General features: G+C 43.2%; 1 protein-coding gene across 1 annotated transcript in view; it reads left to right on the top strand.

Annotated features, from left to right (window-relative positions):
• Window positions 1-24,178, top strand: part of GRIN2B (glutamate ionotropic receptor NMDA type subunit 2B) — a gene marked incomplete at both ends in the record, with an annotated part of 170,140 nt that overhangs the window by 35,572 nt on the left and 110,390 nt on the right. The window contains one exon of the mRNA XM_080625178.1: window positions 13,214-13,812. Within this exon, the coding sequence (XP_080481304.1) occupies window positions 13,214-13,812 (599 nt within the window). The remainder of the gene's footprint in view (window positions 1-13,213; window positions 13,813-24,178) is intronic.

Here is a 24,178-nt window from a genome sequence, read left to right as displayed (position 1 = left end):
ACCCTGCTGGAAGTCCTCCTGCCACTTCCATTTGAAATACTGTTCATCTTAATTTAGACTACAAACTGTTGAGCAGTACCTGTTGAGTTAAAATGTTGCAGGGGACTGGGGGCTTCCTTTGTTTAAGTCCAAGATGCACAATTGATCTTGTGTAAGGAAGTAAACTGCCCTGTTTAGAGGAGCCCTGAGAACGGCTGAGTCCAAGGCCAGGAGGGCCTGTATGATTAATCTCTGCTGAAACAGACATGCTGATGCTTATGGAGCGAAGTGAAATTCTTCTGGGGACCCAGCAATTTTCTTGTTGCATAGCAATGAAATACAGAAATTATGAATGGGTTGCACAAAGTCCCCCACAGCAGATACCTGAAGGGCCCTCAGAAAGCTCCCTGTAAAAAAGGAAATTTATGATCCTCAGCCCTTTATATGTGGAGGGAATATGTACATTTTTAAATGCATAATTTTCCTTTCTTGGGTATCCTAGAGCTACATAATAGAGAGATTCTGTGGGACGAAAGGCCAGTGAGGGATAGCTGTAAAGGCTGTGTTTTCCTACTGATGAATAGAGAGGTTGTATCCATAGCCTACTGCTGAATGCACAAGGAGCCTGACCACATCCTCACTTCCACCTAGAGAGTATGGTGTGACTTTGAAGTTAGTGGGATTAGTGTGATGAGTGAAAGGAGAAGATCTACTACCAGCTCTTAAAAATTACTAGGTAATGTAGCAAGAGCAGCTGGATATCAGATGAGCTGTAGGGCACTAGCTTGATGACTTCCATGCAGTGTGCTTCATTCAGCAAGCATGCCCACTCTGCAAGGCTGCATGCCTTGAAGAGCACCGATGCCAAGACTATGATCTGCTCCTACGCAGTGCAGATGGATGCGTAGTGTGGGAATGTACACATCCTGCATCCATTGAGATAATTAAAAGGTTGAGCTTCTTGCACTAGCCACCAGACTTGAAGGAAAGGTTTTTCAGCTCAGTACTTCTCAGAAGGCAGATATTCAGAGATTTTGCATGAAAAGGAGAAAAAGCAATTCTTCCTGGAAAAAAAAAAAAAAAGGATCTTGAAGCTAGATGACCAGAGCAATGACTTTGTCTCAGCTTCCAGAATTGCTTAGCTGCACCCTGAAATAAACCTTTCTGTGGCTATTCCCTTCCCACAAGTATTCCTTCTGATCTGCTGAAAGGAAAGACAGAGTTGTGGGGGTTTTGGGGTTTGTTTTGGTTTTTTTTTTTTAATAATCCAAATCCTCTTGGTGTATATTAATAGATGACTGCTTGCCTCCATGAAAGATGAGTCCTGAAGGACTGTATTTGTCAGGAAGAACAAAGTCTGTTAAAACTATGTTTTCAATGCTTTCACACACAATTTGAAGGCATGCAAACTCTCTTCCTCTGGGCTGTGGCCAGGGCTTTGTAATGAAGCAGTCTGTGTAATGCTTGGCTTCTTTCTGAGAGCACTAACCAGAAGTTTAGTTAGCACTGAATGCATGTGTGGTGATGTAGACATTTATTGTCAGTAAGGCTGGACTGCACCATCACCTCATTTCATAGAGATCATTGTTGGATGCTAATCCAATTCAGGTGCTGCCAGTCTGAGTTGGTATACTGGAGATGAGGCAATTTGCCTATCTTGAGCCATCCTGCATGTAGAATTGCCTATGTGCACTTGCCCTGTGTATGTGTAGATATGTATGTATAGGTGTATATACACACACACATATCCAACTGCATGCACCTGAAGCACCTGAAGGCAACTGTATGCAGGAAGACAGAAAATAACGAGACAGAGTGATACAAAGTGGAAGGAAAAGGCAAAACATCACAGCCAATGCCTCTTCCCTTGCAGGAGGTGCAGTGCTAGACATGGCTTTTTCTTTCCCCTCTTTTATAGTTATTTGTTCCATCTTTTGTCATGGGCCCTGACCAGCCAATGTTCAGATTGAATAGCTCGTTTCTACCCAGCTTGCCAGAGCTCCTGCTGATGCTTCCATCTACTTCCCACTCCCCCACTGTGCTGGACTGTGTGGTTAATAAAGAGGACAGACAATGGGAGATGCGGGAAAACAAGATGCATTGGCTTTGCCTTTGAGTCAGTTGAAGAGCTATTTCTAAACCTTACATGCCTCACCCTGGCTTTTATTCTCTTAGATGTTTTTGTTACTCTTATTATTAATGGCCAGCAGAAGCAAATACTTTTGTTGCTCTATCAATCCCTTTCTCTGCTGTGCTGATCCTCAACAGAAATCTCACTGCCTCATGTCTGTGTGTGATCTTGAAAAAGAGATGTCAGTTCAGTCCCAGACTCAGGTTTTGGTTAAAAAAGTACAAAGCCTAATATAGATAAAAAATATGTTTTCAAGTACAAAAAGAGCATCTTATTTGTGATGTTGCTGCTTTAAAGTTATGTCAAGGGCATATTGAATATATAGATGGCACTTTTTATTGATGTGCAGGTAACTATAGAAAAAAAGTTAATTTAATTATGTGTGCTCCAGCACAGAGTTAAGATGACTAGAAATGGACTTGCTGATTTTCATTGCCCAAGCAAAAAGAAGTTCAGAACTGAAACTCATAGCACCCTTATTGCAAGCTCAGAGGGACTGATTTCCTCTTTCAAACTCTCTTCACCAAACCCTGAGAAGTGTAAACGTTCATGTTCTTAGATCATGGAGGTGGATATAATGGTGCTTACAGCACCAATCTCTGTAGCAACCATGAATGTGAAGTGCTTCAGGAGCTGTGGGGAAGATTGCAAGCTCCATCTTGGTATGTCTCCTGTAGTCCAGGCTTTTACCAAGAACAATTTCCAATTCATTGGAGCTCAGAAATGGCTTTTTCTTGAATAGGAAGTTTGCCACGATTTGTGCCTCAGTCTCGTAGCAGTTAAGGGGCATGGCAAATGGCTGTTAATCATCAGGGCAAAGAAAAGGAACTGAAGAGTTATGATCCCAATAGAAAATAAAAGAAAGCAATAATTCAGCTGGTGTGGTTTTGGCAGAACATCCTGCAAATGTTTGGATGGGCTTGTGTGTGTGTAGGGAACTTAACGTATTTATGAGTGCTTTTGTCTGTAAAGCTGTAGGAAACTTCCTATTTTCTGAGACTTAATAGATGAGAACTCAAAAAGAACATCTGAGGACTGAGCTTCTTTCCTTTCTAATATCTGTGTAAATAACTCCATGGTCTCAATGTCTCCACAGTGGAGAAGAGGAGAATCAATAATTGTTTAAAACTTTGTGAATCAATTACATGAGCAAGACAGGCATGACAGCAGCTTCCCGATAGGAGCACTGCTCACTGGTTGATTAGGAAGGAGAGCTGTGTAGAGAGAAAGTAGGTGCTGCTATGCTTTCATCCATCCTGGATGGTAACTTGCTGTGGCCGAAGGCATCTCTGATGGGGATCAGGTCTTCAAGCATGACAAATCAGGCTGCATACTGAAATCCATACTGCTTGTTCCAGCCAAGGACTCTTGTAAAACACTTCAGTGATACAGTAGCTTTCTAAAGCAGGGGCTGAATCCATAGTCCAGGTCCAGTGGTTCAGGAATCCACCTCTGTTTCTTCTCCTCAGGCTTAGCAAATTCCCAACTAGATCTGAAATCAGGAGTGTCATCAGGGTGGTGCAGGCTGGGGTCTGAACTAGTTAGCTCTCCTGACAGGGCATCTCTACTGGACATGAGCTGGAGTTTCCACCCAGTGCTGATGCACAGATGCCTTAGGGCCAGATGCCTCCTATTGTCTGGTGCAGACATACATGTTATGTGCTAATGAGGCAGCTGCTTGCCAGCAGGATGTCCAAACAAAAATGGAAAACCTGCAACAGGGTACTGTTTCTTCATTTTATGCCAGTGCTATTTTATACTATCTTGGCAATGTAAGGAAAGTAGTAAAATCCCTCTTAAAATGCACCACACAGAGCTGCCTTCTCACCTGGTGCACAGAAAGGCTTCAACATTGCTGCTATTCCAGTCCATGCTGTAAAACACAGGTTGGAGTGAGCTGGGGTGAGTCAGGTTTGGGAGAGGTCAGGGCAGGGAGGCGGTATACTCTGAGCAAGCAGCACCTCATTTCCAATGTGATAGAATCTGATTTGGAGGGTGCAGTGAAGGGTAGTGTAGAACCTCACGGTCCCCTAAAGCTGTGAGTATGAAATGTCTGAATGTACTTCCAGGCTGAGAAGGACAAAAGGTGGGCTCCCTTCTTTCTGAGTTTTGGGGCAGCCTCACGGCAGAAAGCCAGTGACCTGGGCTAACTGAATAAACCTGGCTGTGTTTGTGGGACTGAACCTTCAAGTTAAGAGCAGTGTATAAACACAGGGGAACAAAGCACATACATACTCCACACCTTCCTCTCACACCACGGAGGAAAACAGCTCCAAGGACCATGAAGGCAGTCAGGAACCAGCCCCAAAGAAGGAGGCCAAATCTTGACTTGCCTCCTGCTTGCCCCTAGTTACATGGCACAAGAAGTCCAGTGGGCCATTAGCCACCCTCCTCTTCCTGAGCATCTTTGCAGGTCCAGCAGGCTGCCAGGCAATGAGTTTCTCTCTGGGGTGTGGGTAGTGATGTGCAGCCCCAGTCTTTTCAGCCCCAGCACTGGTGGGCTGTGCTCTACCTTGTGTAGCACTGCAGGGAGCAATGGTGGCCCTTCCTGCCAGCTGTGGTGGGGAGCGTATGGACATGGCTGCATTACGTGTGCGTGGTTGCCAGGGAAACTCCACTGCTTAAGTGGGACCAAAGTGGTGGGAGCTGAACCTTTTTTTATCTATTTTTTTTTCCTTTCTTTTTTTGTACTCAGAGCATAATTATGACCCCTTAGAAAAGAAGCAGCCAGATATGGGGCAGCGTGAAATCTGGAGTATGTGAGCTGAGCTTCTTCCCTTTGCTGGAGAGCTCTCCACTTTAAAGAGTTTGGGATTGCTTATTTTTGGTGATTTTTTTGGTTTGGGTTTCTTTTTTTTTATTTTGGTTTCTTTTTTGGGTTTTTGTGGTGTTTTGTTGTTGGTTTTTTTTTTTTGAGTAAGAGAATTACCGTTTACTGCTGGGCAGAGTGGATGAGGCTGAAGCCTTACGGAAAGTGAAAGGCACATCTACACAGGCTTTTCTTCAGCTGCTTACTCACTTGCACTCTGAGGCAAGCCAGATGCCATATCAAAGAGTATGTAAGCTATTATCAATGCTTTGAAAATTACCTAAATTGGTTAATAAGACCAGCCTCAAAGAAAAGATTAAGTCTTGGCACAGTATTATCTTAAGTTGACTACTTTGCTTCAGCTGTGATCTGGCCAGCCCAGAGTGCAGGTGCAGCTAACTTCGCTCTGTTCATAAAGGCTGAGTAGACATTGGAATCATCAGGACTGTGGGTGCCATGTGTTAGGACATAGAGCAACTAACAGTTTTGCCTGCAGAAGGTAATTACTTAAATAAGCAATGCAGAATTTTGAGAGAAAAGGGATATCACTACTTCATGAGACAGAAGGGGAATGGAGGCCCTCACGGACACACTCTGACCTGTCTGCAGCTGGGCCATAGTATGAGGAGACCACCAGCTCCTAAGAGACTCCGGGGGTATTGGATGCAGTGCTGGGCTTCCAGGGCTTATTTAAATAGATTCTGTGAAATTTTGGAGGTTCAGTTCATAATAAGATTTGCTCACAATAAGAGACCAAAGGCATACTTGATGAAATGAAAGAGCAGTTAATTTAAAAATTATTAAAAGAAATAGTATTTCACCCTGGATACCTGATTGGAGAATCAATTATCAAAATATTCAATGACATCTTGCCAAATACTATGACTGGACTTTTTAAGAGTGTTGGATAGTTTTATGGCTACTATTGATTAATATGGCTATACCAAAGACATCTCATTCAGCTTACAGTCAAAATTCAGTCCTAAGTCTGGAGGGTAAGACAGCCAGAAAAGAAGTCCCAGGCAAACACCATGATGTAATTGAGTAATGATGTAAATGAGTAATGAGACGGTCTAAATTTCCTCTAACTGTTCTGGGCTGGCAATGTCAAGATATTAACCCAACCTAGGGAACTTGTTGGAGCTGGGACAGGGAAGCTGGGGTTGTCCAGATTGCCATCATGGTATAACATGGCACCTGGTGGGCAGCATCTACCCAGAGTGACCAATGGTTTAATCCATCCATGTAAGCTCATCAAACAAGGAACCGCACATATACAGAGGTGAAAATGGAAATGCAACAAGCCTGGTGTGAAAACTGTTTATCCTGGCAGCTTTCTAACTGCCATTTCCCCTCTGTGGAAAAGTGCTGGCATCCATATATGATGCTCTGGAAAACTAGTATAGCATACCAGCATATACTAGCCTGCTTTGACCAGTGACTGTGTATAAAAGTCACAAATTGTGCATTCCCTCCTTAGCCAAAAGACTTCTGAGGTTTTTCTCTGAATTGTATGTCAGTCAATGGCCCTGGGTATGTTCGGCTTTTTCATCTTTTTTTGTTAACTACATGTGGTATGGAGGGAAACAATCCTAAGATCAAGATGACAGAATCCAGGGTATCTTGAGTTTTCTCTGTTGCAAAATGTTTCGAATGAATGATTTCTGTAGACCCTTAAGTGGAAAGTGGAAATCACTTAGCTGTTTTCAGCCCTTGAGTCATCTTTAATCAGAGACATTTTTATTGCAGCTCTCAGGAACTCCTTGGTGCTGGAGCACTTACACAGTTGCCCCTGGGCTAAGGCTCTGCAGCAGATCTGTTTCCACTGCTACGGAGAGATTAATGTCCAAGCCATGACTGGGATCTGTGTATATGATGATACGTATGTCTATAGTTAATGTCATTACACATGTGAATCTTACTACATTTGTTACCGTTTACCCTGGTGACAAAATTGAGCTATACTAGCAACTCTAGATTTGTTATTGCAATTATTCTTTGTAGCCACCAGGGATCGTGGCTTCCAGAGAAGACTTAGAGAATCAACCATTTTCCTAATTGCTGCAGACCTCCTTTATGGCCACTTGTATGGCCTGCCTAGCAGGGACCAGGAGAGCAACATGCTATCCTGGAAGAGAGGGCTTTTACAGACCTTCACTAATTTATCAGTATATCCTGCCTGCCATTCCACCAGTGGGGACAGTGAACTGGGTCTCTCCCTTTCACTCATCCACCAATTTCTGTAATCACTTCTCTCTAACCACCATCTATGAGCTATGTATCCTTCTGTCAAACAAGGCCAGTGTGTTCAGTAGTTATTATGAGAACAAGGGAGGAAATTGACAAATGATAGGGTTATGTAAACCACATTTCTGCAACTAACAAATTTGAACTTCCCACTGAGGGCACATTTCCAGGGTAGCTTGGAGGATTTTCACCAACAACAATCCACTCATCAGTGAATCAGAGCACTGGGAAAGGATTGCAGGAGGTCACTGCTCCATCTGTTGTGCAAGCCAAAATCAGTAATAACTCAGGAAACCTAATAAGACAGGAAAGTTTCGAAATCCTACTAAATAGTATCAATTAGGCAGAGTCATTCAGAAATTACACAGTCCAGTGTGCTCCAACCTTACTTTGAGTAGGTTTTGCTGTCAATATGCGTACTTGTGGAAATCTGAGCATGTATGTGTGTGAGAGATACAGAAAAGTGTTGTTCTAGATGCCAATCCCACCACAAGAACATCGTGCTAGGGCTGTAGTGTTACTGTGTTCTCATAGTCCCTACTGCAAGCACTCAGGGAAAGGACTCACACAGGATGATACAGCATGTAATATTAAAAACAGAGTTTTATTGTATTGATTTGTTGAAAGCTAAATAAATTAAGTGTGGGGAGAAAAAAAACAAACAGGCAGAAGATCCTGACTTCAGGCTAGCCTGAGGCAGTGATGCATTTGTGGTAAGAATAAACAGGAGTAAATGAACACTTAAGCAACAAAGATCCTGATTTCCTGTCAGATCTGTTATAACAAATGGGACTCAGAAATATAGAAAATTTAATTACAAGACTTTGAACTCTTGCAGCATTTTCCATCATGGACAATAAAATTCCCAGTGAATCAGGTATCCCACCAGCACTGTAACAAATAAGCGCACATGGTGTCTCAATTTTGAAGAAAAGAAATACATAGGTGAGGAAATTAAAATCTGTGTTTTCCCAGAAGTTATTTGGTGCTTTCTCACTCCTTTTTGCCCTCACAAAATGTGTGGTAAGCAGGACTGAAGTTTAAACAAGAGACATCCCTACGTATTTTGTTTGTAGGTCACAGAGGAATTTTGCAAATCAAGACCCTATTAAAGACTAACACTAAACACTAACAGCTTTTCTTCTGAATCAGGAAAATTAGAAGAGGACTTTGGGAAACGATAGTGGCTTAAGTTGTTAGGATCTTATAGGATTCCCTTTACAAACTGGAAACGGAAGGAAGGCCAGATACCAGTTGTCAAATTATGGCTGCACAGGAAGCTTAATGAAACAGCAAATGGGGTTAGATATACTGATGTTCCCAAAAGCCTAATAAAAAGGGGTTACTTCCAGGGCAGCACATATTGTATTTTTGCTGCATTTGTGAAGATATAGCAGCTTAGGCCATTTTGCAAAAACATGGTTTATTTCTCCAGATGCAGGAAGCAGACATATGCTCTTGACTTGCTCCTCACTAAGATTCCTTGTGCACAGCTTGACACACCTGGCCCCTGCAGGGTCTGGCACTTGGATTGGAGCTAAAGGGACTTGCCACCAGTAGCAAAGAACTGTTCATGGCTCAGCCACCAGAACATGGCACACCAAAGCTGAATACATTCAGATAGGCTGCACAGAGGAAATGTAACATGCTGATCTCCTCAGTTCCCAAGTGAGCAGTTAACACTGTGCCTCAGTAGAAGTCTTTCTAGTTCCTCAAGATGGCTGGACCGCTGCAACTTCTTTTTGGAGATCTTGCATTCCTCTGCTTTAGGAATGCTCACTAGACTGCCCAGTGCAAAACAGTTTAGCTCTGGATTAAGATGTTGTTTGTAAAGCAGTAATTGCTTTTGCTTGCCTGGGGAATCCAGAGAGGCTGTTAGAAAGGAACTTGTGAGAACAGCACCCCAGGGATCTCTCCTACCACATCTGAGGTAATCTAATGGTTCATTAAATGGCAGTGATTGGTTTCAAATGGTGCAGCTGTAGGAGGGCTCCTCAGAGAGTCACCTGCAGCCTTGCCAAGGGTCTGCATCTTGGGTGGGGTGTTTGCCAGACCTGGGCTTTATGCAGTATCTGCATGGGCCTGTCTGTCCTTGAGGGGTGGAAGGCACCGGACAGCTTAGAAGTGGTGGCAATAATACTTGCTTGGTCTCTAAACTTTGTGCCACCTCTGCAAATCCTCTTCCATCCACCAAGGAATTCACCAGCTACCAGTTTCCAAGAAGAGGCTTCACAGTGAGTGCTTTTGCACCTTCCCCGTGTGCAATCTAGCCTCCTTATCGGAGGGGTTAAACGTGCAGGAGGAAGAGGCAATACTTGTCCCAGCAGCAGTAAACTCGAAGCAGATTTTCTGTGGGAAGCCATCTGTCAGTTTGGGAGTGGTGCTGTGTCAATTGATCAACTCCACCTCCAGCTCAGCTCTGCAAACTACAGATCCCTGACCTTGCAGGGTGACTGTGGGGGAGTACTAGGATCTCTGGAGGCATTGAGATCCTGTAATGGACCCTCTACTCTTTCAAACTGGGTGGGGGATGCCCAGCAGCATCTTGCTGTCTCTTGCAGCAGTTAGCTGTGGAAAGCCTGAGCTTGCAGGTGAAAGAACTGTAGGAGAAAGACAAGCTTTTTGCTATAGCTGGGGGATTGTGTTACACCTGGATGATGTGCAGTGTAAGGGGCTTCTGCTTTGAACCCAACCTATCCCAAACTCAAGTCTGTCTCCCAGTGGCAATGTTGAACCGTGTTTTGGCTGTTCCAAGGTGAAAAGAGGAGGTGGAGAGCATGAAATTTCTGCAGGAGAAAAATAGAAGCCTGTAAGATTCTGTAAAAACCCTTAATATCTGGGGGTTGGGGGGCTAAAATATTCCTTTTTTTGTTTTAGGCTCTAATAAAGCTATAATGATTCTATGGGGTATATGTAAAACATCTTTAGATCTATCTCCTAATTTAAAAGCTTTCACTGTAACACCACACTGAAGTCAAATTCCTGCTCTGTCTGGTAGCCCTGTGGTTCTCTAAGTTCAACTCCTTCTCTTTTCTCCTGACTTCCCACCAGGTGTGGTCAAAAATAAGGAAATTGTGGCTCTCATGCATTTTTATTAGTTGCTTTTTGTCCCCCAAAAGGCACTTACTGAGATTTCTATTCAGCTCGATCAGCAGTTTTCCTGATATATTATGAGGGACACTTCTAAATGTTGTCATTTCTTCTTCCCTTGCCCTCCCTTTTCTGAGTGCTGGATTGGTTAAGGAATGAAGAACATTTGGCTACACCCAAGTATTGGGGTGATCAAGTGCCAAGAGACATATTGGCAAGCCAAAAGCTGGACTGGCTTGCACCTCCTTACTGCTCTCATTTTAAATAGAAGTTGTCTCTTCTTGCTCCTTCTTTAATAAAAATGCAAGTGGTTGCTCAAGAGCAATTATTATATGCACAGCCAAGTGGTCTGTGCTCTTTGATTTAGGGAGGCATGCTTACATTTCTCAGTGGAGAGGAATTGTTTATCTGGATTGTGATAAAGCTATCTATTTGGTGTATTGATTTTTGATGTTCTGATACACTCTGGTTAGTGAGGAGCTCCAAATTTTCTCCCCAAGTCTTGGAGCTTATTTCAACAGTTGGGCTGTGCACTTGTGTGGAATGAGCTGTCAGTGGACACTTTTGACTGGAGTATTTGACCCTGTTTAAAATCACACGAAGGGCAATACCTCCTGCACCTTGCACCTCCCTCACACCTGCCTACTAACTCCTCTGTGTGTGTGTTTATATGCAGCCTTGAAACACAAGTGGATTTATCATCTTCCATCCCTTATTTGTCACAGAGAAAAGGACCCAGAATTTTTTCAGACAAGACTTCAAGGTGCTCTGTGTCAAATATTCCTGTAATTCAATAGCCAGGTCCTTCAACTTTTAGACTTTCTGATAGAAACTGGAAATTTACAGGCAATTCAGAGGTTCTTATGCATGAGTATAGAAAAGCTTTTGTGGAAATTAATATAAAAATAAATACTAGTCATCAGTGTAGCTGTCTTGCCTTTTCATGTTACATTAAGGCTGAGTCTTCACACTCTAGCATTCAGTTTTCTACAAGTGGCTTTCAAAGGCCCAGTGAAGGGTATTGAAGATGCTTGTTCAGGCTTTCTTCAAATTCTGGTGCATGCCATGAGAATAGTTTAATATTTCCTCTGCCTTTCCTGATTTTCTACATAAGCTTCAAAGATAAAAAGGTTGTTTTTTTTTATTGGAAGAGTAAGTTCTATTCCTGAGCAGTTCTGGGAGAACAGGCTGAATTCCAGTCATAGAAAATACGAGCTTTTTTTCCACAGGTTGAGGGGCTCTGTTGCTGCTCCTGTTTTTTTAACATCTCTAATTGATCTTGATTAATAAATCTTCTTTTTCTTTGTGTATACTTTTTTCTTTTTGCAGTGAGCAAAGAACAGCCCTAAGAGTACTTTCACAAGTAGGTGGTGAGCTGTGTGGAACTGGGCAGAGTTTAATCACCAAACCTTATAGGAGAGGCATGGGGATATAGGAGCAAGGACTCTTTCATATAGGACGTGACTCTTAGGGAGTTCAGGAAAGAGCAACAAAAAGCTTAGGGCTGCATGCAGGATCCAAGCTTTCTTTTCTTTTTTTTCCTGGAGTTCCTGATCTATGGCTTATTTTGCCAATAGAGAAAATGGCTATAGGTAATCAAAACCATGGCTAAAGAAGGGATGGATGGAGGGAGGGATGGATTGATGGATAATTAACTGGCATCCTTGCTGAAAAACAGGTTTACTTGCCAGGCTGTAGGAGAATGAATTTGATAGAGAACTGTTCTAAATGCAGGTATCTTGAGGTAATATCTTGAGGCATTTACACAATGAGTTTCCCTAGGTCTGAAACTCCTGACTGCCTCCTTTTGAATCTCTGGTTCAGCTTTTCTGGCTTACTGAAAAGAAGGTGGGACTGCTATTTCATTCCTAAAAGTAGTGATTGGATTTGGAAAACTTTCTTATTATAATGGGAATCTCTGCAGAGAGGCAGATTTCATTCTGTCTTTTTTGTTTGTTTATGATCTAATCCTACTCTACAGAAGTCAGTGGAAGACAGCATATTGGCAAATGCTTTTTCCATTCTTTTCCATCATGAATTGGGCAAAAGGAAGTATTTGGATTTTACTGGATCTGTCACAAATTGAAAGCCTGATATCTTGTGAAATTCCAGGATAAAAAGTCTTACAGTATACCATTGGAGAGCTGAGACCTGTACAAAACTTCCTTGGAGTCTTGGAGGTTATAAAATGGTACAAGTTCTGGTTCTGGCGAAGATGAGCTTGGTACGGTAGAAGGGTATGAAAGCAATACCAAGAGGAAATATTGAGCTGACATTTCTCTAAAACATGGTATAAACAAAGCCCATAATAGTTTAGAATTTTATTTTTTCCATTTTAGTAATGTTTTATGTTGTTCTGAGATGGAACCTTCACAGCTGCAGCACTCTGTGCTACTGCTTGCTTTGCAAGGAGCTTGCAGTGGAGATTCTCAGAGCTATTTGTGTCTCATGGTTTTGTCTACTCTACTACTTCAATCTGGATACTCAAACTGGAATGACCATCCCAAACTGAACCAGTATCAAAGCTGCTGTGTTCCCTGTTTATACTACATATAAGGGTATGATAATCTGGGGATTAAAACTCTAAATTTTTGCAGCCGTGGAATATTTTGTACATATTCTCTTTTTCTCTGCTGACTTGTGTACCACTTGTTCCCTGTCTGTTAGAATCATGCCTAACATTTGAAATCTTTAAGTAATTTCGGCAACCTGCCTTTAAAAATAAAGTAAGGACAGCTGGTCATAAAAAGGCTTTTACTTCCTTCCCACTTGCTTCACTTAAATTTTAAAATTTTAAAAGAAGAATCTGTAAGCTCTGGCCAAGACATGAAGTGTAAGATTTTGATTGCATGCCTCCCCCTCCACACTCAATGGGTTGACTAGGAATGCTGTTTATTTCCTTTGACCTATTCTTGTTTTCTTTCTCTCTCTCTTCCTCTCTTTGACTTCCTATCTAGGATGAGTCATCCATGTTCTTCCAGTTTGGTCCATCAATAGAACAGCAAGCCTCTGTCATGCTCAACATCATGGAAGAATATGACTGGTACATCTTCTCCATTGTCACTACTTATTTCCCTGGTTATCAGGACTTCGTGAACAAGATCCGCAGTACCATTGAGCACAGCTTTGTGGGTTGGGAATTGGAGGAAGTCCTCCTGTTGGACATGTCTCTGGATGATGGGGACTCAAAGATCCAGAACCAGCTCAAGAAGCTCCAAAGCCCTGTTATCCTCCTCTACTGCACAAAGGAAGAGGCCACCTACATTTTTGAGGTGGCCAACTCTGTGGGTCTGACAGGCTATGGTTACACGTGGATAGTGCCCAGCCTGGTGGCAGGGGATACAGACACAGTGCCATCTGAGTTCCCCACTGGGCTCATCTCTGTCTCATATGATGAATGGGACTATGGTCTTCCTGCCAGAGTGAGGGATGGAATAGCCATAATCACCACGGCTGCTTCTGATATGCTGTCTGAACACAGCTTCATCCCTGAGCCCAAGAGCAGCTGTTACAACACCCAGGAGAAAAGGATTTACCAGTCCAACATGCTCAACAGGTAAGGGAAAGGACTGGGCCAGCCTTACAAAAGAGAAGTCAGAAGGGACCTTTGAGACCAGAATAATTCTGCTAGGCCATGTGATGCTTCAAGGCAGTGGGCAAGGTTGGCCAGAACCTGGGCAAGGGGAGGCATGTTGATGGGGGAACTTGAGCTGCTATGTGTCATGAGTACCAGTATGTTACCCCCTTAGAAAGCCTCTATAGAACACAGGGGGCAAGCCAGCATGAGGAAAACGAACAATGAAGGCATAGTGCAAAGACTGAGTGTGCCCCTTGAGGCACCAAATTTTGCATTTATAACAGTGGTGAATTTCTTGGAGTGTCTTTGCATAAATGGGTCTGGTAACTCTCAGGTGGGTTCTGCTTCAAGCACTGAGGATGTTTGTATGGAAATCTAGTAGGCACCAGGTTCTGCTTCAGGCACCACGCCTATGTAAACAGGTGTGTGACACACCTGGAACAGTTTTATAGCACCTGCTGTCTGAGGACCAAGTGTCCTTGTGCTGTCCATTAGCTCTGAATTACAGGAGAGGGTGAAGTACAGAGAGGTATGGAGAGCTAAAGCTGCAAAAAGAGTAAGAGTCAATAACTCTGCCTTGCTCCTGCTTTATACTGGAAGCCTTTAAGACCCTTGGTTGTCTTAAGAATCCAGTTTACCTCAAACAGGAGTACTTGTGCTATCACCCTGTTCATTAGTACCTTGTTGGCCATTGTCTGCTGGGTGTTTTGAGTCCCATTCCCTCTCGTGAACGTTATACATAGAGGTTAGGCACCTGCATCAGAATGGCAAGTTTTTCTAGATGGAAAAGGGCATTTAAAAATAGGGAAAACCTATTTAAATAACAATCTTCTTTTAATCCAGATTCAGGTTTTCTGAAGAAACAATGCTAAGATACCTATGTAAGGTCATAGAGGAGGCCTGTGGTGGAACAATCTCTAGAACAGCACTCTGATTACTAGATCTTCCTTTTTCTCTCAGTTGGAGTTTTAGTGTGTCACTAAGCAACCCAGATAATTAGACATGGGATCTGCAATTAGCCAGATGCCCCCTGACCTGCTCAGCTGTTATTCTCCAATGTTTTACATATAAAATCCTTGGGTAGGTTGGTCCCTTTGTGGTAGGACAAGGTCAATCCAAGCAGTAGCCATCAGGAGAGGTGGCCACACAGAGCTCAGCATCTTTGTTCATTTGTCATGATGAATCATGGAACAGTGAAAATGTGATTGATTCGTTTGCGTGCTGAGGCCCCTCACTGTCAGCTGTACTAGGCAGATAGAGGGAATGGTGAACAAGAAAGCGGATGTTGCTTTGCCTGGAAGTTGAAGACTGAAAGAAAAGTCTATTCTTTGAGCCATTTTATTATCCATAATGTTATCTGCTGTCTCTATGATCCATTTGGCATATACCACATCTTACTGCCTTTACTTCCATATCCTCATATTACCTTTTTGCTGTCTGCGAGCCTTGGAACTGCTGAAGGACTAAAGGTTCCCAAAGCTTTATCGGTTTCCTTCCCAGCTATGCTTAGGGGTGAGGGTTGTATTCTGCTTCTCTTTTGACTCATCCCTGGAATGATTAAGCAGAGAAAATATACTTAATAGATACAAAGTTATCAGATATCAAAGGTATACAACAGCATTAAGGTAGGCTGTTGTTCTACCTTTTCAAATGAATAAGGTGTGTTTTTTTTTTTCCGGAAAGCTGTACTGTGTCTTCTCAGCAGTTATGTAGAAAACAAAATGTTGTCCCCTGCTATGTGATGCAGTGTTCTGCAGAGACCTTTTGCTAATTAGTTCTGTTGACACTGTATTAGCCTGTGCACATCATACCCACACTGCTTCAAGGACCCAGCATAACCTCTCTGCGTAGCACTTCTTTGTGTTGTATAAAAGTTGCCAGCTCAGAGACTCTTGAGTATCTAGATATGACAGTACTGTTGTGCAGTGTACATATGCCCTGAAGCCTGGGCACCCCACATGAAAGCAGTTCTTGTCACTTTTGAAGATATTAGCTTTCTTCTCACCTTCATGGCCCAAATCATGCTGTTCCTTCTCCCTTGTCTGCTTTGGGTACAGCTTTCACAGGAATGACTGCAGATACATGTAGATAAACCCAGCTTAGTTTGGGTAACTGACATCAGTCTTTCTGAGAAACAGAGTGAATTAGTCCATGCCAAACTCTGTTCTGCCACTGCCTACATTGCTGCAGGCACCTGGGCCAGCTCAGAAATAATTACACTGTGTTGCAGTTGCTTCTTTGACCACAGTGCAAATACCCACTTTGCCTTGCATGGCACTGACTTGTGCTCTGTTCCCTCTGCCCCAGCAGATGTTTCCACCCTCTCTGCTTCTGAGTGAGATGGTTAAGAAGTTTGACTTCAGTGAGTTGGGTGCTTAGTTTTCTGTTTAAGTGAAATTACTTTCAGGCACCTTTTGACGTATAAAACTAATGGCGTCCAAAATAAACCATTGCTTTTGCAAATCTAAAGGTTCAGTAGAAATATGACAGCTTCATGCTCAGCTTCACAGCCTGGAGTCTGTGTAGGAGGAAAGGTAGAGGTGAGAGAGGGACAAGATGTGGAAAGGAGCAGCCATGAAGATAGGAGTTCACTTCACTGAACCAAAACCCACAGAGATAAATGGCTGTAATCTGTGTTCATACCTTCAAGTCCCGTTGCACTCGCTGGAATTTACGATGTGCTAAACTTTAAACCCTTCCTGATATACTCCGTCTATCTGAGGTCTTTAAATCTCTCCTGAAATGCTTTGTCTATCTGGAGTATTACAGATTCTGCAGACCTGGATGCTTCATGCCTTCTCTAACCCCTTCCACCTACTAAGATCCCACAGCACTTGCGCAGTGTGAGCACCAGGGAGCAGCAATACCTGCATGTCTGGAACATTGTCTTGCTCACTTTGGACTGGGCTGAAGGTTCTAGAAAAGTAATTTTAGTCTTGCCCTGAACCCGGCAATACTATATTCAGCCATCTGTAACTTACAGTTCCCCCTCCGCATGCCTACACAGAATAGAGAAATGCATGTATGTGGGCTTGATGTCTGGGGAGGCAGCAAAGTGTATGTGACCTAAGATAATACATCACCATGTAGCTGGTGCTTCAGAAACTCTTGAAGCTAATCTAAAGTGGTCCAATTTGCTTCAAATCCATAGCTGGGAGGCAGTGTGATAAGGGAATTTTCCCATTCTTCCAAGAGTGACACATCCAACTGAAAAAATGTGTAATTTAGTTCAGCTGGGGCACATTATACATTAAGACTGTGAATTAGTCATTTCCCAAGATCTGCCTTTGAACTTTGACCATTTCTTCCTTTTTTTTTTTTTCCTCCTTTTTTTTTTTTTTTTTTTTTTTTCCCCCCCTTTCTCTTGCTGAAAGTGCAGCAGTTCTGAATGCAGCCTAAACTGAAGGGTCTTGTTCAATGTGGTCTCAGTTGATGGTTGATCTGGGTGTGTAACGGAGGAACTGAACTGAAAGCTGCTCATGTTTAGAAAGAAAGCTCAGTTTCTCTCTCTTTCCCCCTTCTTACACTGACACTTGTTCGCTTTTGGAAGAGCTGTGCAAACAAAGTTTTGTTTGAAGTAGGGTTGCAAGCACAAAAAGAAACTAGACAGACTGTTATCTAAATGCCATTTCTTGCCAATGTAGGTGTTTGGTCTGAACCTTCTTGTATTAATAATGGTCTCATAGCAACTGTTTCTTGTCTGTCTTGAAACTTGTTCTCTTTTGTGTTAGACTGGAATTGCAGAAGTATGATCACGACCATTGAACATTGCAAATTTTGTCCTGGAAATGAGCCCACTGGTGAGATAACTCCACTAACTAATAGGAAAGTAATACCTTAAAGAAGGTTTTTTCTACAAGAATTATTGGTTTTCTTTTTGAATGAAGTTTTCCTTGAGTGAGAGATTTATCTCAGTTTATGCTGATAATAGGCTTAGGTGATCATTTGGAGTCTGTATATGCAAATGCTGTTTTCCAGTTCAATTACACTCTTTAGTTATTTGTATTGTTTGTAATAATTACCTGTTCATTTATTTCTTCATTGCCTCAGAAGAAACGGGGTTTGAATATTCCAGTCTACCAAGTTTACAGTTATCTCAATGGCCAATCTTCTCCTGGGTACCCAGGAAACCACTGCGCTCTCTGCTCTCTTCTAATGGATGACATTCCAAAGGCTGGGAAGGAGTTTCTAACACAGTTTTTCTCTGGAGAAATGCTCAAATGTGGATTTCTTCCTTCTTGGCCCTTCAAAGGAGAGTTGCTAACATAGGCATTCTGCAGAGCTCATCTATTCTTGATTCACCATGGCTTCTGAGGAGTGAGTGGGCAGAGGTGGATGTGTTTATAGGCAGCCTTCTGCTTATTTCATTATTTTAATTGATGGGACAGATTTCCTTGAGCTCGGGATTGGTGCTTCTCATTACATTTTAGAAATGAGAAGAAATAACTAAATGACAGGAGCATTCTTGGGAGTGGAATTCAGGGATGAGTCATGAGAAAAGAACATGATTTCTGGCACATATTTGAGGAATAGAAGCTCACCGTTTTGTATGGATAGTCACAGTCATGGGGCTACATAAGCTGTGTTTTTATTATAGCCTTCAGTGAGACCTGGGTTCTTCCTACTGGTTGTCATGGCTGCTTGTGAATGCTGGGCCATAACTACTAGTTTGTTGTTGTAGGGTTACTAATGAGTTCTCCACTGATTGGCTTTAATAGTCTCTCATTTAACACCAGGCTGCACACACCAGATTTCATTTTAATAAAAAGTGCAGTGAAGCATTTGCTTTGGAATGAAAATACAAATATGGAATTATACTGCCTTTGCAAAGAAATACTTTAAGAGGGGAACAAAGATAGATTCAATTCTGCACCTCAGATTCCTCAAATATGAAAACAGCTGGAAAGCTAGCTTGGTGCATTGTGTGAACATGATACTTCCACTTTAGGGGAAATACTAACTTTCATCTGGAGCTTTCCATACCAGCCAGTTAAGAAATGCAAAAGAGCCCTTAATGAATGGTTGGAAACTATTTTCCCTTGAACACCGAGGGCAAGCTCTGTGCTCATGTAGCCACATTGCCCTAGTGGAAACTAGGAACTGCTGGGGCTTACACAGCTGAACAGTGAGTCAGTGAGCAGAGAAAGTACTTGCAATAGGACTGTACAAATATATTACTTCCCTGGAGACTCAAGACCATAGGGGCTATATGTATTCCTGGAAAGGTGCAGTGCCCCTTCAGGTTATTGTGTCACCCTGATAGCTGGAAACAGCACTGTGACCATATGATCCTAGACCTGCTTTCCCCAGGTCAGTGTGAAGGACAGCACCCAGGCAGCACCTTTCCTTGTTTCCCAGGCTTCTCCCAACCCTCTTTCCTGCACTCTTCTCTGCTGTCACAGCAGCTATTGCCTGCCATATCAGACATGGGGATCATCATATGTCATTTTCAGGAGCTGCCATGGAGCCACTCTGTTGTCTCCTACCCAAGTGAGCCACACACATTCCCACAGTGCAGCAAGGGAGTTGAGAGCAGAAATGAAGAAAGGACTGTTTGCGTCACCCTTTCTCCATAGGACTGTGGAGTTAACTCCGTGCTAAGAGACAGGAGCACTGGCTGGCACGGAAGTCTTACTGGCTTCACGTCTACCTGCTTGGCAGCTGACTGGGAAGCCCTGCTCCAGCAGTGGGAGGCACGGTGCTGGGACTTGTTTCTTGACTGTGGAGGAGAGAAGGTATAAATGACATGTTCCCACAGATGCAAAAATTGCCCTTTTCAGAAACTTGGAGGGTGAGGGAGCATATGTAACTTTTGACCTTTTGGAGCCTTTAAGCTGGTGTCTTGTTAGCAGCTCGTTATGTTTCCACTGGTTGGTGAGTCCGGCTGCTGTCAGGCTGGTGCTAGCTGGCAGCATGCGGCGAGTGCTGCTGACAGATTAGAGATCCCTGCTGCTGAAATCTGCTTGTTCCTGTCACTGCTCCAGCAGCAGCTGGAGGCCGGCGCTGGCCCATGCTTTCTGCCTCCATTGGGGTCTCTCTGTCTCCCCTCATCCTTTGTAGATTACTCTGCTCACTGCTGCCTGCATGCTGCCATCACTTTCTTTTCTTTCCCCTTTCCGCTTTCCATCTCCTGTTGCATTTCATTTGCCCTGCATGCGTTACTCCCTGCCATGGTGGTTCCGTGCTGGTGAAAGGTGCTGGGTTCACTACCCTGAGGCTACCAGTTGTTCACACTGTCTGCCAAGGAGGTGGGCAGTGGGTGGGAGCAGCAGCATCTTGGGGGCAGTGTGGGTTTCTCTCACTTCATTTTTCTGTCTCCTGAAGGGTGATACTGAGGGCAGCTTTATAACATGCTCTCAACCCAAATCTCCCCCTTATGGGTGGGCTGTCAAGGATGCCTGATGCAGAAGGGCACAGTCTGTACCTGGCTGTCCTTGCTTTGCCCAGCCCTTATGCACTTAAGCAGCGATGCTTTGGCAGTGGAAGGCACCAGTGACAGGTAGAGGAAAGTCTAACATCAACCTCACTCAGTGTTCTTGTACAATACTGCAGACCCCCTGCTTCTCAGAGGGAGTATATGATGGGGGAAGAGCAAAAAATGTTTGTGCCTCAGCAGGCACCACAGGGTGCCTTGGTCCTGCAGAGCAGGGCTTTGTCAGAAGTGGAGAGGAGGCACTTGCTCTGTGTGGGCAGCTGTATTTTTTATCATTTCTGCAATTAAAATAGGATGGGAGGGTTCAAGTGAAGTGCTGGGTTTTTGGCAAGGGTTATCTTGATTAGAGGACAGACCCTTTCATAATGGCCTCCAAAATCCACCAGCTGGGAATGAATTTTGGTATGCACCATCAGTTTCCAGATGGGAAAATGTCCATGTTCTGCTTCCAGCCCTCTGAGACATCTTCTGCTCTGCAGCCAAGTCCAATTAGTGCTAATACCGTGGCAATTTTGCTTGCTGGTGACAATATGCTTTAACTTGGGCATTCAGGCTCTCTCTGCTCTTCACGAAATGAGAATCAAAATCCTTCCTCTGTAGTGAAGCTGAAGGAAGCAGTGTGAAACTGCAAACCCAGCTCTGGCTGCAGTTCAGCATTTTTGCTACAGTGGCATCTTCCCCAGTCACAAAATGTTGTTGGGGTCCTGTGGGTTTTAAAGTGCCCAAGGGAATTTGAAAACCTGCTTTAGCAGATCAGTGGAGGGAAGGTGAGAAATAGCCTCCTTCCTTCAGGAAATGGCTTGATGGGTCTGTGGTTATTTTCTGACTTGCACACCTGCAAATCCATGGTTAGCCATATGTGGTTTCATCACTAGAGCCTGAAGGAGCATGGGCATTTTTTTCCTTCTGATAGAAATGTGAGTTTTTTAGTTTTTTCCCCTCAGACTTAATGTTCTTACTATCTTTCAAGTTTTTAAAAATAGGAACTGCCGTGTTGCTATGGCTCCCTGTGCAACTCTGGAGCAGCTTCTGCTTCTCTTCACTTTGATGCAATTCGGGTTCACGGTGCAGTTTAACAAAACACCAGGACAGCTTGCCGCCTAGCGGCTCCCTTCCAGAGGGCCAAGGGGGCCACAACAGCGTCCACCGTTGACAGTAATTCATGAATAAAAGGGGGAAAAAAAAATCAGATGTCCTTTCCTGGCATACAGTCAAGGCATTAACCCTGGTGCATCAGGCCGAGTCATTTTTTGTTACGTTCTGCAGTGTTAACACCATTCCTGTGGTTTAAATTTTGATGGGATATTCTTTTTCCCTTTCTGTCCTACATCGTTGTGCGCTGGAGCTAAGTGCTATCAAACAGCTGGTATGTTCCCCTTGAGAGGCACCTGCTCTTCAGTGGTCTTTGCCGTGTATGCTTTGTCTAAGAGGTCGTTGTGCACGTTTCAAGCTAAGCTGGCAATTAAGTGCTTTGCTGAATTGAGGCTTAGGCCACTCCTGACTAGATGCTGCTGATGATATTCCTCTCAAAATCATTGCTTTAAGGGGGTACTCGAGTCTTGCATCCAAATTTTGCGAAAATGTGGATCTGCATATCTGTGGGGCAGCTGAGTACTTATGTCAAAGGGACCAAACGGAACTGTGGTTTTGAACATCTGTTGCCTGTGCAGGATCCAGACCTCCCTCTGCAGCTCACAGACCTCTCCACTGGCCTATTTTCAAGTAGCTGTTATTTTTAAAGTACGTTTTGTTTCATGTTGCAAATTTTATTTTATTCTTAGTCCAAAGGTGAGCATTTTGGAAAAATCTGAGCAAAAAAACCTGTTCATCCAATTTTGAGTTATGACAGTGTGAAATGAATAAATTTGTTCTGCTTTTGAATAATTATCCAGCGGTGGGTTTTCTATTGGTGTGGACAAATAACTCAAAGCTAGCTTCACTTCAAACTTCAAAAATAGGTTTGCAGCAGTAGACAAGGGATTCCTGCTTTGTTAAGGTTAGAAAATTTGATTTTGTATTGAATATGAACATTTGAAGGTGGCCGATGTTAACATAGTGTAATTTTTTTTCTTACTGTACGTTCACTGTGCACTATATTTCTTGAAGTACTCGAATGAAAGATAATCCAGAAATGTGGCATTTAAAATGCTTCAGTGTGAGTGAAATAGTAACAAATAAAACAGAAATGGCAGAGACATGTCAGCTTGTCCAGTCCACTACCTGCTTTATCATTCCCACAGCCTATTCTCTCCTGATTTAAGCAGTAAAAACATCCCTACTCAAACACCTTTATATAAAATTAATATTAAAATCTAACCATAGTGCCCTTGTAAGGATCAATCAGACTGAATGCTGCCAGCCATCTTCCTACAAAGAACGCTCTCTTCCACCCCTGTGGAGAGATTTCTGAGATTGCTATACCACACTGAACAGGTCACCATATCTGTCTTGATTGAGTAAAGAGTAAGGTGATTAGAGGTCCCCTCTTCAGTAACATGTCGTGAGAAATGCTTGAGAAACAGATTTTGCGAACCTAGAGCTGGTCTTTGCCAAGGACCTAGCAACATGTCAGGTAATCAGATGGAGGACTCACCCACTGATGGTGTGGTGTGGTCAGAGTGGAAAAGAGCCTGAAAACCTGTGAATTTCTGAGGCCAGACAGTGGTTAAAAATGCACAAATGCTGACTCGACATTGACTTTCTTCCTGGTTTTGAAGCTGTATTAAAACGAGATGGAAATAAGTTTTCAGTGTCTTGCCCGGCATTCTTCCCTGTATTATTAGTGTCACACATGAAATAATTTTTCAGCACGATGGCTACCTCCAGTAGCAGTGTCAGCATCTTACATTTATTTATGGCAGGCCATAGGATCTTTTATCTGCAATTCCAAAGCACTTTACAGAGTAGAAAGGGACGGCTTAATTCATCGCTAAAATTCAGCCATCTCTGGGGTGAAATAGAGCAACTGTTTAACAGCACACAGTATGAAGCAGAGATTAATACTGCACCTCACTGGAGCTGCACGAGGAATTTCACCCAGCAGAATGAAATTGCTAGAGGTGGATTTTCGCCAAGACATTGGGGCTGTTTAATAAGCACAAGAGATTAGCAGCAGTGCCACACATGCCTCTTCTGTGCCTGTGTGAAGCAGGCAGCCAGCAGTTCCAGAAGTGGTTTCAGGAAGGAGGTTGGCAGCTTTTCCAACACGCAGACTTCACCAGCAGATAATATCTGCTTTCAGAGACCTCCTTCATCACAAGATCATGACATGTTTTGGGCATATGTACCTAGATTCTACACTGATTATCTGCTTATTTCCCCTGGAAACTCAGCCCTGGACAGAGGGAGACATCCAACAAGGCTGCTGTGTACCTGCCGCTGAGAAAAAGCAGATGATAACCAGAACTGTATGAGAAGCAAAAAGGTCAACTACAGTGAAGTTCTGGGAGGATGTAGCTACATAGGTAATAGATGCCGTAAATAAAAGATGGTCCCCCCACAAAGGGCATTTTTCATGGCTTTCTTCCCCTTTAAAATAACCTGTCACTGGCAGATGAAGCTCCATGAGTGACATGAGGTACATGAAACAGATTGCTGCAAGAAATGCTTTTCATCCTCTTCTCAAAGATGCTGACGCTGCTCTTCTGCATCTGAGTGGTGACGCATAGCATGCATGCATCACTCAGATGCCATTCTGCATCTGAGTGGTGAGAGCTTAGAAGAGCTGGTACTTAAGCCATGTTGAAATGCTCTCCAGCATCACCAAGGGACTGTGAAGACTTCGAGGTGCAAAGTACAGATGCTTACAGCCTCCAAATAAATCTGAACATCTAGCAACTGCTCTTCAGTATGCGTAGCATGTATTAATATTAAATAGCTGTTTGGGGAGGAGAGTGTGGGATACTGGGCTTT

This window comes from Psittacula echo (assembly GCF_963264785.1).
Source record: "Psittacula echo genome assembly, chromosome: 1".
In the NCBI taxonomy this organism is placed as follows: Eukaryota; Metazoa; Chordata; class Aves; order Psittaciformes; family Psittacidae; genus Psittacula; species Psittacula echo.
The sequence above is the reverse complement of the archived record's forward strand: the minus strand, read 5'-3'. Positions and strand labels throughout refer to the sequence as shown.